This window comes from Toxoplasma gondii, chromosome IX (genome assembly GCF_000006565.2).
Source record: "Toxoplasma gondii ME49 chromosome IX, whole genome shotgun sequence".
NCBI lineage: Eukaryota > Apicomplexa > Conoidasida > Eucoccidiorida > Sarcocystidae > Toxoplasma > Toxoplasma gondii.
The window spans coordinates 801,228-817,262 of record NC_031477.1 but is presented as its reverse complement, the minus strand read 5'-3'; the positions used below and the strand labels follow the sequence as shown (position 1 = coordinate 817,262).

The 16,035-nt window shown below is 49.7% G+C and overlaps 3 protein-coding genes across 3 annotated transcripts; 1 reads left to right on the top strand and 2 right to left on the bottom strand.

The window, feature by feature from the left end:
* Positions 1 to 315: 315 nt before the first annotated feature.
* On the top strand, positions 316 to 8,622 carry TGME49_267040 (hypothetical protein). Its single transcript, XM_018781452.1, has 13 exons — positions 316 to 716; positions 1,321 to 1,708; positions 2,099 to 2,187; positions 2,827 to 2,928; positions 3,383 to 3,470; positions 4,264 to 4,365; positions 4,603 to 4,675; positions 5,489 to 5,702; positions 6,155 to 6,221; positions 6,734 to 6,916; positions 7,438 to 7,612; positions 7,807 to 7,894; positions 8,036 to 8,622. Exons 2-13 carry the CDS (start codon positions 1,652 to 1,654, stop codon positions 8,223 to 8,225), a joined length of 1,428 nt encoding a protein of 475 aa, XP_018636249.1. The 5' UTR covers positions 316 to 716; positions 1,321 to 1,651; the 3' UTR covers positions 8,226 to 8,622.
* Positions 8,623 to 9,384: 762 nt separating this feature from the next.
* Positions 9,385 to 11,056, bottom strand: TGME49_267045 (Ras family protein; the record flags this gene model as incomplete). The annotated part of the gene is made up of 3 exons (XM_018781453.1): positions 9,385 to 9,540; positions 9,952 to 10,162; positions 10,839 to 11,056. 3 exons carry the CDS (start codon positions 11,054 to 11,056, stop codon positions 9,385 to 9,387), a joined length of 585 nt encoding a protein of 194 aa, XP_018636248.1.
* Positions 11,057 to 11,810: 754 nt separating this feature from the next.
* Positions 11,811 to 15,573, bottom strand: TGME49_267050 (hydrolase, alpha/beta fold family protein). The gene is made up of 4 exons (XM_002368743.2): positions 15,359 to 15,573; positions 14,542 to 14,643; positions 14,191 to 14,254; positions 11,811 to 13,490 (listed from the first exon to the last, which is right to left on the bottom strand). Exons 1-4 carry the CDS (start codon positions 15,397 to 15,399, stop codon positions 12,771 to 12,773), a joined length of 927 nt encoding a protein of 308 aa, XP_002368784.1. The 5' UTR covers positions 15,400 to 15,573; the 3' UTR covers positions 11,811 to 12,770.
* Positions 15,574 to 16,035: the final 462 nt, after the last annotated feature.

The following is a 16,035-nucleotide window of genomic DNA, read 5'->3' as shown; positions in this document are numbered from 1 at the left end:
CCTGTCGCTGCTGTTCACTTCGCGTCTTCTCTTGGAAGCCTTTGTTTCTTCTCCTCCTTTCAGACTGCGTCTGTGTCACAGTGACTTGCGTTCTCAACTTCGAAGTAGACGCCTCCCGCGACGCTCCATCCTCTCCTGCAACAAGCCAAGAAAGAAGCGAAGCATGCCTTCCGCCGTCTCTCTCTCTCTCTCTTTTCGCGGTGTGTAGCCTGCGACTTTTCTCAGAGTCGCGCGCCGCATGGTGAGCTGTGGAGATCCCCGAAAAAAGAGAGAAGCAGAAAAAAGGAGGGAGCCATTCAACGTCAGAAATCTCTCAGGTTTTTCTCTTCTTCTCGCACATTCTTGCGCAGGAAGAAGAGGCAGATCCCTCTGGCGCTGCATGTGCCCTCTCGCCTTGCTCATCGCGCGCTCTTCCCTCCCCTCGTGAATCCAAAGAGTCAAATGGTACCTCCCAGACAGATTTCTTCTCTTCTTCTGGTCCTTTGATGTCGTTTTTTCCTTTTCTCGCGTTCGTCGAACACTCTGCCTCCTCTTCGCCGCGTCTTCTTTTCTCTCCTCCGTCGCCGCGCCCGGAAAGAAGAGGGACCGCACTGCACATCGACGGACGGAAGGCGAGGAAAGGAAAACGAGGAAAAGAGTGAGGAAAGGCGCTTTTCTCGGAGAAAACTGGAAAGAAATCTGCGGGGGAAAGAAGCAGCTCTGAGACAAACCTCAAGGTATCTCAGATACACGACGCAGCTCGTCGATTGCCCTCATCGATGCGACACCCTGCTTCGATCTCGTGAAAAGAAAAGACGTCATTCAGTAAACTCTTCTTGGTGCTCTACCAGACTTCTTGCCTGATGCTTTCCTCGGCCTTTCTCTCGACTTCTCCCCTTCGCGTCCTCGCTTCTTCTCCCTCCTGCAGTCGTCGAGTTGTTCGTCTCCGTCATCCTCTGTCGATCTGTGTAGCACCGCGCGGGCGGTTCGTCCTCGAAACTGGCTAGAGAGAGAGAGAGAGGGAACCCTCCTTTCTTGTCTCTCCAGTCTTGTTTCTCTTCTCCCCTTCGTTCTCCACCGCTCTCGTTCCCTCCACTTCTCCTCCTTTCCCCCCGTCACCGCGATGCTCGCTACGCGCCCTGTCTGTTCAGGCTCGCAGGAGGCTGCGTTCTCTCCAGGGAGAAGAACGCTTCGTCTGATCTCCGCGAGCTCTGTCTCGTCTCTTACTTCTTCTTTCTCGCCATCCTGTTCGTCTCTCTCGTCTGCCTCTCTGTCGCCTTCTTCTCTGCCTGACAGACACAGGCGAAGTGCTCACGCCCTCCCTTCTGTTCCTCTCCACAGACGGCGACTGCATCCGGCGCCTTCTTCGTCTCCCTCCTTTCCAGAGCCTTCTGCCCGCGATGAACAGGAAGGCGAGCGTTTCGCTTCTTCTCCATCGACGCCGCTGTCTCCTTGCCGGAAGCCTCCGACCTCACTAGCCCCGCCGGCGACGGCGTCCTTCTGCGCCGCGTCTTTTTCTTCTCCCTCTCTTTTCACACGTTCTCTGCGTTCGCTCCCCCCCTTTTCTTCTTCTTCTTTTTCTCAGTCCCTCGCTCTTCCTTCAACGGCTCCGGAGTGGCGGAAAGAGGCGCTTCGGGGCGTCGGCGTCTTGGCGTCGCTCACGTCTGGACAGATGACAACGCGCGAGTACGAAGAAGCTTTTCTTCCAAGGCGTCTCAAACGCATCAAGGTCAGTTCGCCTCTGTCTCCTTCTTGTTCTCTCTCTCTCTTGGTCTCCTTTCTGATCGCCCTGCTGCTCTCACTCTTGACCTCTCTATTCTTCTCTCTCTTTTGTTATCCTTCTTGTTCGCTCTCTTCCTCTGTCTCCTCCTCTGTCTCTTCCTCTGTCTCTTCTTCTCTCTGTTCTTTTTCTTCTTGTTCTCTCTCGAGTTCTTCTTCTGATTCTCTCTCTTGATCTCTCTGTTTTCTTGCTCGCATTCTCTCCTGTGCTTCGTCTGCGCTTCCCCTGCGTCTCTCTTCGTTGCCGCCGTCTGCGTCGCCGCTCCACGCTGCGTTGTCGCGGCCGAGGACCTCTTTTTTGGGGGCAACGCCGTCGCGCATGCGGTTCGCATGTTTTCAGGTCTTCAACACTCCGCCGCCCAGCGAGCTGCCGGCGTTCTTTCACAAGCGCCTCGACAACGCTCACTCGAATCCTCGCTCCATTCTCAAGTCCGTCGAGAACTCGAAAACGAAGAAAACCGAGAGCACCGCGACCCGCCGAGCCAGTAGAAAACATGAGGCAGAAGGGCAAACGAGAGAAAGGCCGAACGAGGTCGAAATTTGAATCCTGAGTCTTCGCTGGAGAACTGTTTCCACACCCCGCTGCTCTGCCTCCCGAGTGTGCCATCTTCGCTTCGTCCTCCTTCTGTCCTCCTTGCGTAACGATTTCCCCTGCACCCTTCACACATGCATTTAAATATACATATACATATATATATATATATATACATTTATATAAATACTCTTAAGTATCTATTTATACACATATAAATATATATATATATCTTTCCACACACATTTATAGAAATACACTTAAGTATATATATATATATATATAAATTTATATAAATACACTTAAGTATCTATTTATACATATATATAAATATATATACATATATACATTTATATAAATACACGTAAGTGTCTATTAATACATATAAAATATATATATATATATATATATGTATATTTATTTAGATATTTATGTATATATTATTTAAATTGACAGTGCAAAGAGGTCTGCTTTTAGGTGGCGTTTGATCTCGTTGTCGACGTTGTTGTGTGTGCTCTGTTTTTTTTGTGTCGTAGGCTGTATCGACAGTACATGAGGAAGGACGACTATCCGGCGTATGACTGGCTGGTTCGTTGCTTCTGTCATTTGGGGAACGTTTTTGGATTTAATTCATTTTGGTAAGGTTCTACAGGTTTCTTTGTCGTGCTGCAGTCTCTCTGGTTTCGCTGTGCTTCTGACCTGCTCGTTCCTCTGTTCTTGTCTTCGACTTTCTGCTTTTCCTTCACTCCCGTTGAGAGTTGGGGAGAGCGAGGCGCCGGCCTTCTGTTCTGCGCCCGCTACGCGTTTTCTTCTTGATGTGTGTGGCTTCATCTCGACTTGCTCAGCTCGCTGCGGAATTCCGTTCTGTCTCTTCCTTGTCTCTTTGTCGGGGTCCTGCATCTGTTCTTCATTCCGAGGCGTTTTTCGTCTCTTCACTCGAAGGCCTTTCTGCTCCTCCTCATGCAAAACGAGTTCCTTGCTGTTTCGCCTTCCAAGCGACTTCTGCCTTCTTGACATCCACTCACTCCTCCTGTTCCTTTAGTTCAGATTGTTTCTTCATTTTCCTCATTCAAATGTGCGTTTTCGCTATAGGGCGACCAAGGACAAGCAGGTGATTCAAGCGCTGCCGAGCTTCAAGTTCCTCGTGTACGACCTGATTGAACGAAAGCATTTAATTGAGGTAGGGACGTTCTGCCGAAGACTGGGCAAACTGCATGCGTTGAGCTTCCTCGGATTGTACGCGCTCCATAAAAGAGAACATAGAGGCTTCGCACCGTGAGTCTAAAGTCATGAGAGTTCCCTGTACAAATCTCCGAAGGCTTGGCGAGCTCTTCCCCCTATTTTCTCTCTTGGGGAACAAGGATAACCGTGCATGCGTCTCGCGTCGTTCCGTCTTGAGAAAGACGCGACAATCTCCCCTTCGCAGGCAGTCGCGCGCATGTTGTGCTCAGACGTTTTAAGCCAACATCTAGCTGTTCCTTCAGTCCGAGGGAGTCGAAAGTTTCAGCGTCACTTGGTTGGCTATTACGTTTTTATTTCAAACACATACAGATGTGGAAAAAGATATGGATTTGCATATGCTTATAGATGCAAGCATATTCGTATATAAGGATCATCAACATTGATACTCTCATACATTTATGTATATATATATATGTATATATATATATATATATATTTATAAGAATGCGTGCTTTCAATTACATATATGGACATCTGTACATGCACAAATGGGTTGTGTAAGGTAGATCATGGCTTCCACGTTTTCGACAAAGCTTTTTCTCTCTCATTGTGCAGTGGGTTGAGAGGACTTCCAATCGAAGCAGGTCGTTTGCTAGGTTGTGTATCACCTGTTGTTCATCTACGGTTGCTCTTTGAGATTCGAGGTTTCCGTGTGTGTTCCGGGCATCACCTCGCCTGCCTTTTCTTTCTTATCTTTTCGTCTTTCTTTCTTGCTCGGACGACGCTCGCAGGCCCGCCAGGTACCTCGCCTCCTCTACGCATTCGCTTGTCTCGAGTATCGGTCATGGCATCTCCTTCCGACGCTGCTGGAGCATGTCGAGGCGAATCTGGAAGTACGTTCTTCGGAAACAAAGTCGGGGACGACTCATCCAGACGGGGATCTGCTCTCGCGCGTCGTTCTGCGTTTCTCTTCTTCTCCTTCGTCTCCTCTCTTGCTCTCTTCTGTCTCGCGCCTTCCGCTCTGTTCTCTCTCGTCCATCTTCGCCTTTCTGCCTCGCCTCCGCGGTTCCCGATTCGTGCATGCGTCTCTTCTCTCTCTCGCCTTCCCCCTTGTCGCGAACGCTGTTCAGAAATGGCGAACACCGACGCTGGCAAACATGGCTCTGACGCTGGCTCTCTTGGGCGTAGGCGACGACGCTCCAGGTGAGGCGAGACGCATGCAGCGGAAGGGGAAGCCGTGCTGGAGGGTGCAGGCAGACTGCGACGTCTCTGACAGATGGAGCCAACCGAGAGACACCTTGGAATTGTCGAAAGACGGAGACCAGACAGACGCGGAGGAAGAGCGAGTCGGTTCGCTTTCCTCCGGAAAAGGACGTCCAGGACTGGGGAACGAGGGAGTAACAGAGCGCAAAAAAAAGGAGGAGCGGTGCACGGAAAGGGAGGGAGTCTTGTGCGTAGCCAGGCCTCAGGAGGCGACGGCAGAAAGCGAGGCCAGTGAGTCGACGCAAGCATGAACCGCTTCTGCATCTCTCACATGGACAGGTCCAACGGTGTTTGCGTCATTCGTTCACAAATTTGAACCAGAAACCTGGTGACGGATCTTCTCCATCACACCAGTCAGGTAGATACCTCTCTCCCTCCGGCGGTGAGGTGCAGAGAGAGCTCGAGGTCTCTGCCTGGAGGTTGCTACCTGCTGCACAGTCGTAGGAACATGTTGTGGGTCAGCGACGGAGAAGAGCGCTGGAGCGCAAACCTTCGTTCGCGCGAGTCCACGTTCCCTTTTTCCAGATACGCAGTCCTTTTGTGTACTGAGAATTTTCGCGTTGAGACCGCGAGAGGGTGAACAGTGCAGAGGTAGGAAGATGTCGAGACACGCATTTTCAGAGTGACTCTGTGTTGGGGTGAGGAATTTGTCGGAAGGACGCGCACAGCGAGGACGGCCGCTGTTCGTCTCTCCAAGACGCGAGAGATTTCAGAAGCAGAGAGCAGCGATGCCTGGTGTTTTTCGCGCTGCAGACCACAACCAATTCGGTCCGCCAGATCTGCTCTCGCGCGACTACACTGGTCTCGTCTCCAAGTTAGCTCTGGAAGTCCATCGCCGCCTCCTTGCTCTCCAGTCTGCGTCCTCTTCGGGACCGAGAAAGAGTCCGCTGCATGACAGTCTCGGCTGCATGCCTTTCGACTACGCCGGACTTGCTTTTGCCCTCACTTTGCAAGGCAGCTACGACCTGTGAGAAACAAATCAAATCGTTCCTGTGTCCAATGAACCAGCGGTTCTTCGACAATCCCTCTCTCTTTTTCGCTCTGTCTCTGTATGCGTTTTCCTCTTTCTTGCTTCAGTGCCCTCTCTCTTGACCTCTGTCTCTGTCTGTTCGTCGTATTTTCTTCGCCTTTCAGAGAAGAGCTCTCCGCCTTGGTGTGTGTCGAGTCCCGGACTGTCACGATTTTAGATCGGTTCGTAGAGAGTGTCAAACCTAATACTAGTTAACTGAGTTAAATAATACAAGGTTGCACTGTGCGTTCGTTTCAATGCCCAAGGCGCGTTTTCTGTGGCTCTGTGTGAGCTCCTGGTCGATCTTTCACCGTCCTGTGTCAGTTCGACGACCCAAGAGGTGCAAGGTGACAACTCGTCTCCTTTTCTTCTCCATTTCCTGTGTGGACCGGACCTTGCTGCTTCTTCAGATGTCTTCCCTCCGACGAGACGGCGAAATCGACTCTCGCCCTCTTCCTCCAGCGAGCCTGTGAACCGGTGAGGGAATGCGTTCCACGCAGTTTCGAGTTCTTCTATCTGGGCGGACCTATCTCGAAAACGTAACTCGGAGACGCCGACGAAGCTCGGCTTCTCTCCTCGAAAAAAAAGAATCTCCCCAAATGCCCGAAGACAAGCATACACGGAAGGATAGAGACAACAGATCCACATCGATCCATATATATATATATATGTATGTATAATATCTGTATTTATTTTTATATACATGTATATATGTATATGTATATATACTTATATATATTTCTATAGATGTATGTACGCATATGTCTGTGCATTTATATATATATATATATATGTACATGTCTGATATGTTTCCATTGCCGCTGTGTTTGTGTCCGTTTCTGTGAGTAGTATGTGTGGCTAAATGCCTATCATATTTAATTGGATTAATTTTCTTACAAGCTGCTTTTGGTTCGATGGAATTATCACATGAGGGCCAGGTGGATAGGTATATGGATTGCGATTTTCGTTCTTTTGAGTGTTTTCTTCAGCTGTCTCTGGAGCAGCTCGAGAACAGCGGCTGGGTGCAGTTTTTTCTGTATCAAACTTTGTACTGCGTCGACGTGGAGAAGCCGAAGAGGGAAGTGGAAGTGAAAAAGGCTGTTCCCTTCGCGTTTCAGAAGCATCTCCATCTGTCGTGGCTGGACAAAATCCTCATCAATGCTCAGCCGCAGGTAAGTGGATCACATCGCCTCGGTCGGCTTCCGAGCGCGTCGCTCTTCTGCGGAGGCTCAAGCCTTCTCTGTCGCTCTGCCCTCTCTTCCTCTTCTTTCCATCTTGCGTCATTCTCTTGTTGTACAAAGAAAGAGAGAGAAAGACACAGTGAAAGGAAGGCAGTGAGAAAAAGAGAGAAAGACATAGACATACGCGATATCTGTTTGGCGCGCGTGTGTGTCGCTGGAGAAGGTTGTGCTCGTTTTGTCCGTTTTTTTCCTTTCCGTTCGAGTTCCTTGCTCTGTGTTTTTTCTTATCTTGTTATGTCACTCTTTTCCGTCCTTCTCTTCTTCCTTCGTTCCTCTTTCTTTCTCTTTCTCTGCGTCTCTTGTCTTCCACTTCTCTTCTTTCTCTGCGTCCTTCATGCCCCCGTTTTGCCGCGTCCACCTCGCGTTCCGCTGGCCTTCCTTCTCTCCTCCGTCCGCCTTCGTCGCCTTTTCTGTCTCGTACGTTCTGCCTTCCGCGCGCGCCGCTTCTGCAGGGCAACGAACTGCTTCAGCTCGACGTGGACGCTGCGCTGAAGAGACTCCACATCACGGACGCGCTCATCAACTGCTCGGCTGGTCGCCAGTGGGATGAGCAGCACTGCTGGTTCGCAGGTCACCTCGTCCGGTCGAGGAATCTTGCCCTCGAGTACGACTACCTCCTGCCTCTCGGTAAGGAAGGAATGACACGAACAGAGGAGAGAGAAGAAGCAGAGACAGAGAGGCCGAGAGAAGCGACTTCCCCTTTGAACGTTTTTCAACACGGGAGATAGCCCACAAGGAGGGCGGCAGCGTTTCTTTGTTCTCGTGTGTCTTCTTTTGAAATTGCATCACGAACGGAAACCGGAAACTCGGTTTTTCTTCAGGACCTGGCCGACCCAAGGTGTCTGGGTGGCTCGCGTGCAAACGTCGCATGCTCAAGGCCTTCGGTCTCAACGTCGCCACCATTCACCAGTAAGTTTGTTGTTTCGCGTTTTCCTTTCTGAGCTCGTGGGCGCCGACAGGAGCGCGGCGTCTTCCTCTCTCTCTGCAACTTCCTTTCTCTTTCTCTCCGATGGATCAATCACGTTTTTCTCTTCTGCATGCGCTCTCCAGGTCCTTCTGGTCCCTTCTGAATCTCGAACAGAAAGACGTCCAGCTCACACGCCTGCTCGCGCAGTTTCCGCCTGTGCTCGAGGCCGTCAAAGATGAGAAAAAAGCTTATGAAGAAGACAGACATCTCCGCTTCCAGCGCCACGCTCGACAGAAATTCGAGACATGGCCCCCAGAGAAACTCGAAATTTAAAGCAGCAAACAATGCTCCAGTGCATGCACATTTCCACCTGCTTCCACGCGTCTACGTCTGTCTCCTACGCTCAGATCTACGCACCTTTATATCCATACGCATCTGCAGTATGGGGAGAAGTATCTATCCATCCATGAATACATATATATATATATATATATATATATATATATATGTATATATATGTATATATATGTACATATGTGTATTTCCATATGTATATGTATTGGCGCGTATAGCTTCAGAGTGGATGAGGAGAGGACGTGGTGGCTGGAGCGACTGTGACCTTTCTTCTGTTGTTTTGTGTGAAAAACAGAAGAACATTTGTTTTGTCGGTGCACATCTCTGGCGGGTCTGACTGCTTAGTCGTGTGTCTTTCGCTTTTTGACGAGTTTCCAGTCGCGTCTTTCGTTTTTTCTGCGCGTTGAGGCGCCTTTCTCTCTCCGTTTCTGGAGGCGTCCTGTGCAACGGTGTCGAGACCTTCTCGCGAGCAGGAGTGTGTCAGAGAAACCGTCTTTCTCACTCAGACGAGAAAGCGTCCACGTAAAACAGGCACACGAAGGTCCTCGTTTGTGCACTGGAGAACTCAAACTCACAGACTGTACACCTCGATCAACAGACAGCGGCAGTAGTACCTGTTCCAACATTCGCCGCTGCGTACAAACAAGCGTACGCGCAACGACGCAGCTCATGCAGACGAAAGATGTGCAGTCGAGGAAGGCTCTTCGTTTTGATAAAGCGACCTTCGCATGAGGTTCCTACCCAGAGAAAAGGCGACTGAGAGTATTTGTCACTAAAGTGTAGATTTGCTGGTCAAAGGAAACAGTCACAACTCACATCGCATATGAAAGGGACCGTGTGGTCCTGAAGAAATAGCTCGAGGAATTCGAACTGAAACGTCACGCTTTCAATACGGAACCGCGGTATCGGAGAAAATTGGGCTCATATGGATTCTTTCGTGGACGTGTCAAACGGTTCCAATCTCATGGTTTTGAATGCGTACTCAACCTCCTTCGACGAACGCAATATGCGAGAAATGAGCTCGAGTCGTGTACAAAAGACTCTACAGTTCCGCACACAAAGCTCCCACGGTTGGTAGCTACGTCCATGGAGAAACTCAACGTCGTAGCTGTTTTGTGCATTCTCTGCGCCTTCTCGTTCAAGAAGAAATAAGAGGCAGGGAGAGAATCAAACTCTCAAAGAGTGCATCTACACTCTGTCCCCCTGCACTCGACACTTCGAAGTAAGGCAAGCCGTTTTTTAAGGCCCACAGACGTCCGTCGCTTTCCTCGACAACGCGGCTTGCCGAGTCCGCCTCGAAAAGAAAGAATTCGAAAATAATCCTTTGACAGATAAACCGGAAAGAGAAAGTCTCTCGCCGCAGTTTTCTGTTCCGCTCGTGCCGTTCAACAAAAACTGTGTGAGCGTGTACTTGAGAAGAGGGCTGTCACTCGTCTCGGCAACTCTGTTCACGAGAATGCATTTCTCTGCATGCACACAGGTCTGTGTTGGACGACTTGTATAGTGTGTGTAAGCACGCGTGTGGTATCGAGTTCTCTAGTGTGTATATATATATAAATATATATATATATATATATGTAAGTTTTTGTATATGTATAATTGCACAAATGCGTATGAGTGTGCGTGAGTGTGAGAAAGTGGTACTGGATAAGATTAGTATATATGCTTGATTAAAAGGAATGCAAACTGTCAGTTTCGTCCTCACTTTGTAGCCGCACAGAAATAGAGTGAACCGGCGATCATCGAGAAGGGTCTGCAGATCTCGAAGCCATGTAGAAAGGCGGTCGAAGGAGGCACGAGACGTGAGGTCAAAGATGAGCACGACTGCGTCTGATTCTCTGTAGAATTCTTTTCGCATCTCGTCGAAGGCCGCGTCGCCGGAGAGACTCCAAAAATGTAAACATATCTCTTCACTCCTAGGAGACAAAGACGCAAAACTAACTCAGCATTCTGGTCGCATGCATGAGCACATTTAGTCCTTCGTGGAAGCTGCAGTCACAAACCTCTTCCAGAGGCAACACGTGGACAAAGTGGGTTCACGTACACATCGACCGAAAATTGACAAACGGATCGAGAGCAGGATGCATGTGTTTGTGAAGATGTACATACACACACACATATATATATATATATATAATATGTATATGTATATATATGTATATACATATATGCAATGCGGTAAACCCATGCAAGCCACTGGTGTTCCGGCCTGCATGTGTGAGGTTTTAAAGACAGATGTACTTCGCATTTCATGTTACAGAGTGATTTCTCGAGTAAGGTGTTCTCGAAGTGCGGAGAGCACTTTCTGGCAAACGCGATTCCTCATGCTGTGACCGCCGTGTTGCCCTGGAAATGCGCCGGACAATACCGTCGACACAGAAACTTCAGAGAGACATGTTCTCGCAGCCTGGTTCTCTCAGCCTGGTTCTCGCGCCGATGCACAAATTCACTGCGTCGAGTTGTGCGTCTCTTTACATCCATCGAGAGAAACTTCATGGAGATCGAGACAGGCTGCTTTCCCAAGGGAGCCACTCCGCGAGAACGACGTGTCCTCGAGCTCGCTCATTGCAGTGTTCTGTCGCATTTCCTCACTTGATGCGGACGCGCTTTTTTGCGTAGTCGACTCCCAGTGTGGGCTCAGCCTTTACCTTGAAGCCTTCTCTAGAACTCAAATCCCGGCCCTCTAAATAACACTGGAGAAGTGTCGTCTTGCCGACGCCTGAATCGCCGACTAGAGCGACCCGCACTGGCTTTGAACGACGAGGAATTGGATCCTGTGGCTGACGCGTGACTGGTGTGAATGTCAGCATCTTCTCCAACTCCAGGGTTTCAGTGAAAGAGCTGGTGATGAAGAGCGCAGTGAACTTGCAGGCGACAGGCGTTCTTTTGGATCGACTGCAGCGCTAGGCGTTGCCGGGATTCCGTCTGGAGTGCGACCGCCAATTAGAACCAAAACAAGCCGCAAAATTTTCGATTCCCAGAGGGTAAGAGTTTCTAGGGACTTCGGGAACCCTCCTGGTTTGTCGGCTTAAACCCCCCAGGCAAAGATCACCAAGGACCGTCGCGAATGCGGTGAATCTGCGTCTTTACAGCGCGTCGAGTTTTCAGAAGGGCTGTTTAGGCAGAAACTCAATACCTATGAGTGGCCGGGCAAACACAAGGGTCGTTTGTTCGTGCAGGCGGATAGATCACATGACGCCAAAAGTGCTCGGACATTTCTCCCAGCTCAAATGGATGAAATATACTTTTAGACGTGTGGATGCCCCAGTACGTCAAAACGGAAGTGTGGTCGCCACTGGGTCTGACGAGCAAGGAGACGAGACATTGCCTGTTCGTGCTGTCTCCCAAAGAGTGTCTGCAAGATCGTGTGAAGAAAAAACTCCGCAGTGCCACAATCGCATGCTCATCACTGCCGGGGGGGGGCGGCAAGGTCTGAGATGAGCAGACGCCCCACCCAAGATGAAAAAGTAAGAAGGCCAGCGACCGCTTGCATCTCTGTCTGCGCGTTCGATGACCATATTTACAATCTAACTCACGTGTGAACAAGAAAATACCGTCCAGCAGCCACGCACGAATCTGGTGGTAAGTGTAACTGACTTGTACTGCAGGGATAATGTTTTGGAAGCGAGTTAAGCTTTGGTGTGGGAAGGTGGCCAGCAAATACACTGTCGCATCGTAATGGTGAACAAGAGAGGTAAAAGCAAGGATAAAACAGGAATTAGCAAGGCGCCAAACCTGAGAGCACCCGAGACAACACGATCGCGAAAGAGCGGACATTCAAGTCGCCTCTAGATGCCACACCAACGAGAGAACAGCGATTTCTGCGTGCTTTGCACTGGAAAAAGCGAAAAGAAGCCCATTTCATCCACGCTGATCCGTGTTCTCTGCGGCCAGATGAGCCTATGATGTGATCCTTTCGGGCCGTCATCCTTAGCAAAACAACATGCAAACGCCTGTATGTATCTGTGAAGCATGCGCTTGTTGTGGACACGTGAGCTAAGAAAACCAAAACGGATATCAACGAGCGGCAGAGAAATCTGTACCAACTTGTCCGGTAACACGCCCCACGAAAGTCCTTTTGAGGCAGCAGTTCAATTAAAAAAAAACGATTCCTGTCGTTGTCATCCCTACCACCACATGCACCACGGTGGTTACAGACTCATGCTTGAAATGAAGTTCACGAGCCACGCTGCGTCTCAGAGGAAATAACTCGCTAACGCGCTGCTTAAAAACGGTTAGATAAAGTGTTCATCAGTCCAGAGACATTTCAATGTGGAAAAGAAAGAGGCTTGTCTTCGATGAGCCTGCATTGAGAAGCTGCACAGCCCTCACTCCTCGCACCAACACCTTCACAATGCACTGTTAAAGCAGCTGGAAAAACCGAAGCGTGCTCGTCCCCTTGTTTCAAACATGTCACTTACATGCCACGAGTGGTAGACGGGTGCACAACCGAAGGTACAAATACATTTGTACACAGCTCCACTTGCAAGCATGCACAAGACAGACACGGGCAGATGAGTGATTTTAGGCCTTCTTGCAGCTGAGGCCGTTTTCGACTATGAAGTTTTCGATGGTCTGGACGACCTGAGTCTTGATTGCCTGGCTGTCCACCAGAGAATGAGATGCCCTTTCAATAATTACGACTTTGGTCTTGTTCTGAGGAAGGGCATTCGCTAGCTGTGTGGCGTCTTCGCAAGGTACAGTTCGATCTTCAGAGCCGTGGATGATGAGGATCTTTTTCGTATGCTTGATCTGCGAGAAATACTGTCGGAGATCTAGCGTGAGACGATCGAGGACACATTTCTTTGTTATGACGCGTCTGCGACCATCTGGGGAAACAAATTCGACTTTCTCGTCGACTTCTGTGCCTTGCTTCTTCAGAATATCTTTGTCATTCTCAAGAGAGCTTGACAGAACGTCAGCTTGCTTACCCATTCCCGTGCCAGCTGTCAGCACAGAGAACGCCTTCAATTTTTCAGGAGACAAGTGTTTTTCTAGGCCCTGTCGCATATCGTATCGACCAGCAAGGCTAACTACTAGAGGGACATCATCAAACATGGCCGCGTGAAGAAGAACTGTCGTCGCCGATCGGGAGTGACCGATTATACAAACGACCTCAAGATTATACGATGAGCAAGTGTCGACAACTGCATGCAAGTCATCCTTTGCCTCGTCAACATAGCCTCCAAAGCTCCAGTCGTCATCTCCCTCAGACTCTCCGTTACCGCGGAAGTCGAAACGAATCTGAACAAAGGTAACGAAACCAAAGGAAAGGGGATGATAAGCGTTCTATCCCCTAAAATCACGTGGCACTAACTTCTACTGCTGGGAATGCATATAATGCTTGCGCTAGTACTACCGAGCCTGCTCATCCAACTAGGTTACGGGAGACCTTTTTTTCGGTGTTTTTGATTCAAGGACAACTCTTCATACCGATGCATCCATCCAACCCATAGACAGACCCCGGAACCTTGAAATTTCTATTTCCTGCGCACTCCGACAACACTACTTCATTTGCTTCTTGCTCGTGAAATATTCAAAACCGAGATATTATTTTGGTCCGTCTGAAAGCACCAGAAGCGGGCTTCCCTGATTCCGGTGACACTCGCGATTTTCCACTTTTTATACGTCTGCGTGTGCTAAGAGGGAACTGATTCTCTGATTCACTCGCGTGGGAACAGCTAAAGATGAAACTACGGCGCTTACAGCAGCAGAACGAGCTCTCATAAGACGCATGTCTGTTTGCGCCGAGTAACAACTACACTCGGATCGCTGGCCCTTGGGTTGCTGTTTGATTCGATTTTACTTGTGCAACCCAAGAGCTCTGTCACCGGTGACTGTCTCTGCACGGGACGGGTGTACGAAGGGTCAAGGTTCAGCACACACTGGACACCTTACATAGGCTCTTCCTATTGAAACGAATCTTTGCAGGGCAAAAACTTACTGAATTGACAGGCAGACCCTCTGCTATAGTAGTCAGAAGGACGTGGCATTTGCTCGCATACAACCTGATCGATGCACAAAGTAGCGGATCACACAAGTCATCCCGCGTGTCATTCTGCGCACAATACCAAGACGTTCCTTCAATACACCCGTGACTACTCGACCACATGGAGTTGCGTTTTTTTTGTCGGCAGGAAAGAACCTCCCGAACGTCCGTACCTAAAGCTGCGTGGGACTGCTATAACATGTTACGCATCTCTACAAGTCCTTAAGATTCAGAAAAGTTTCCCTGTTCGCCTGTCAGGTGACCGCATCTTGCGCGGGTGCGCTAACAGACGGCTCGATGGCTTACCCTGGACATAGAATCGCGACTTTATTGCATTCAGGGTACTTTATGTCGACGATGCAAGCCAGCTTATGGCCCTTGAAAGACGTCACAGAAAACCTGCCTTTCCTGCGTAGGTGACAGAAAGCGAATCCACAGTCAAGCGCTCACTGTATCAAAAAAAGCAGCGATATTCCCAGGCTCTTGCCTTCACAAACATCCGCGGTACTGGCAACGAGGCATATAGGCAGGATTCATGAAAGGAGAAGTATTTTGTCATCTCTTATCCGCCACGAATTTCGCAGCTGTCCTATTTAGTCACTATATCAAGAATTGTACAGCATACGTTTCACCACGTATTTACTCTGTACTTGGCACCTTGCACGCAAGAGCGACTAACGCTTCGCGAGTACCGTTCACGGAGTAAGGTGCAATGAAAAAACTACAACACGCTGGTAACAGTCTGAAAATGATACCCCGCTGACGAGGCGCTGGCAGAACACAAGAAACATAGAAAACGGGCTTTGCTGTGATGCGCTGGTCGCGCACAGCTCATCGAACCACGTAGGGCGTGCATTCCTCGGGGACATTTCAATACCGACTATCAACCAAAGACCAACGTGCTGAACGGTACCTCCGAGAGTGGAAACAACGCTCGCTGTTATGCTGAAATTCGCAAAAACATAAGGGGACACAGAAACCGGTGAGGTCATCCGTGTCTCCATGAGCGATGCCTCTCGCTGGGATTCTGGGACGCGCGCGAGTGTCTGCTTGGTAGCCACCGGGGAGCACTGCATCACAGTAGTTCGGAATTGAATTGTGGTTTACTCCCCGAAAAACTTACTCGTTGGCAAAGTGCCAACTAGGGATGTTTGTCTGCGGCATGGTGGTCGCGGGTGTGGCTACGAAAGCAGCGAAGAGACGGGAGCAATTCTCCGTCACTCGGAGAAAATGTCAGCAAGCATGTGGCCACGCGGGGTTACAGCTCTCAGAATGGTGACGCAAGGAACGAGATAAGCCATCGACCTTGGAATTTCCTCGACGAAAAACTCCCTCTCTTCCTGCGGCGAACACACGTGCTGATGGACAAACCCCCGGGAAAGTCGCGCCGGCACGGCAGAGACAGGCGCTCTATCCCCGAGTGGGTCTCCTCGTCTCCTGAAGTCACCTGCTCAAGAAAGGGTCTTAATCGGCATCTCGCTACAGTACATTAGACGCGCCAGTTCCGTTTGTAGAGCAGCAAAAACACTCGTCGGAAGGCTAAGTGTTAAGGCAGCATTTAAGACCTTGCTGTAGACAAGACCGGTACGCACTGCAACACCAACGTTCCGTTACCATTCGCAGAGAGACAACAACACTGTGAAGTTGATTTTGCGGGTCATGTGTGTCGGATTCTGTGGCGCTGCATCTCTGTGTTCGAGGGCGCAACTCCTTCAGCGTTCTAGTAAGTTGGGAGCAACTCCTTCATGTCTATGATATGTGTGCCGCAACGAGTTGGAATACTGTTGAGACTTTGAAGGC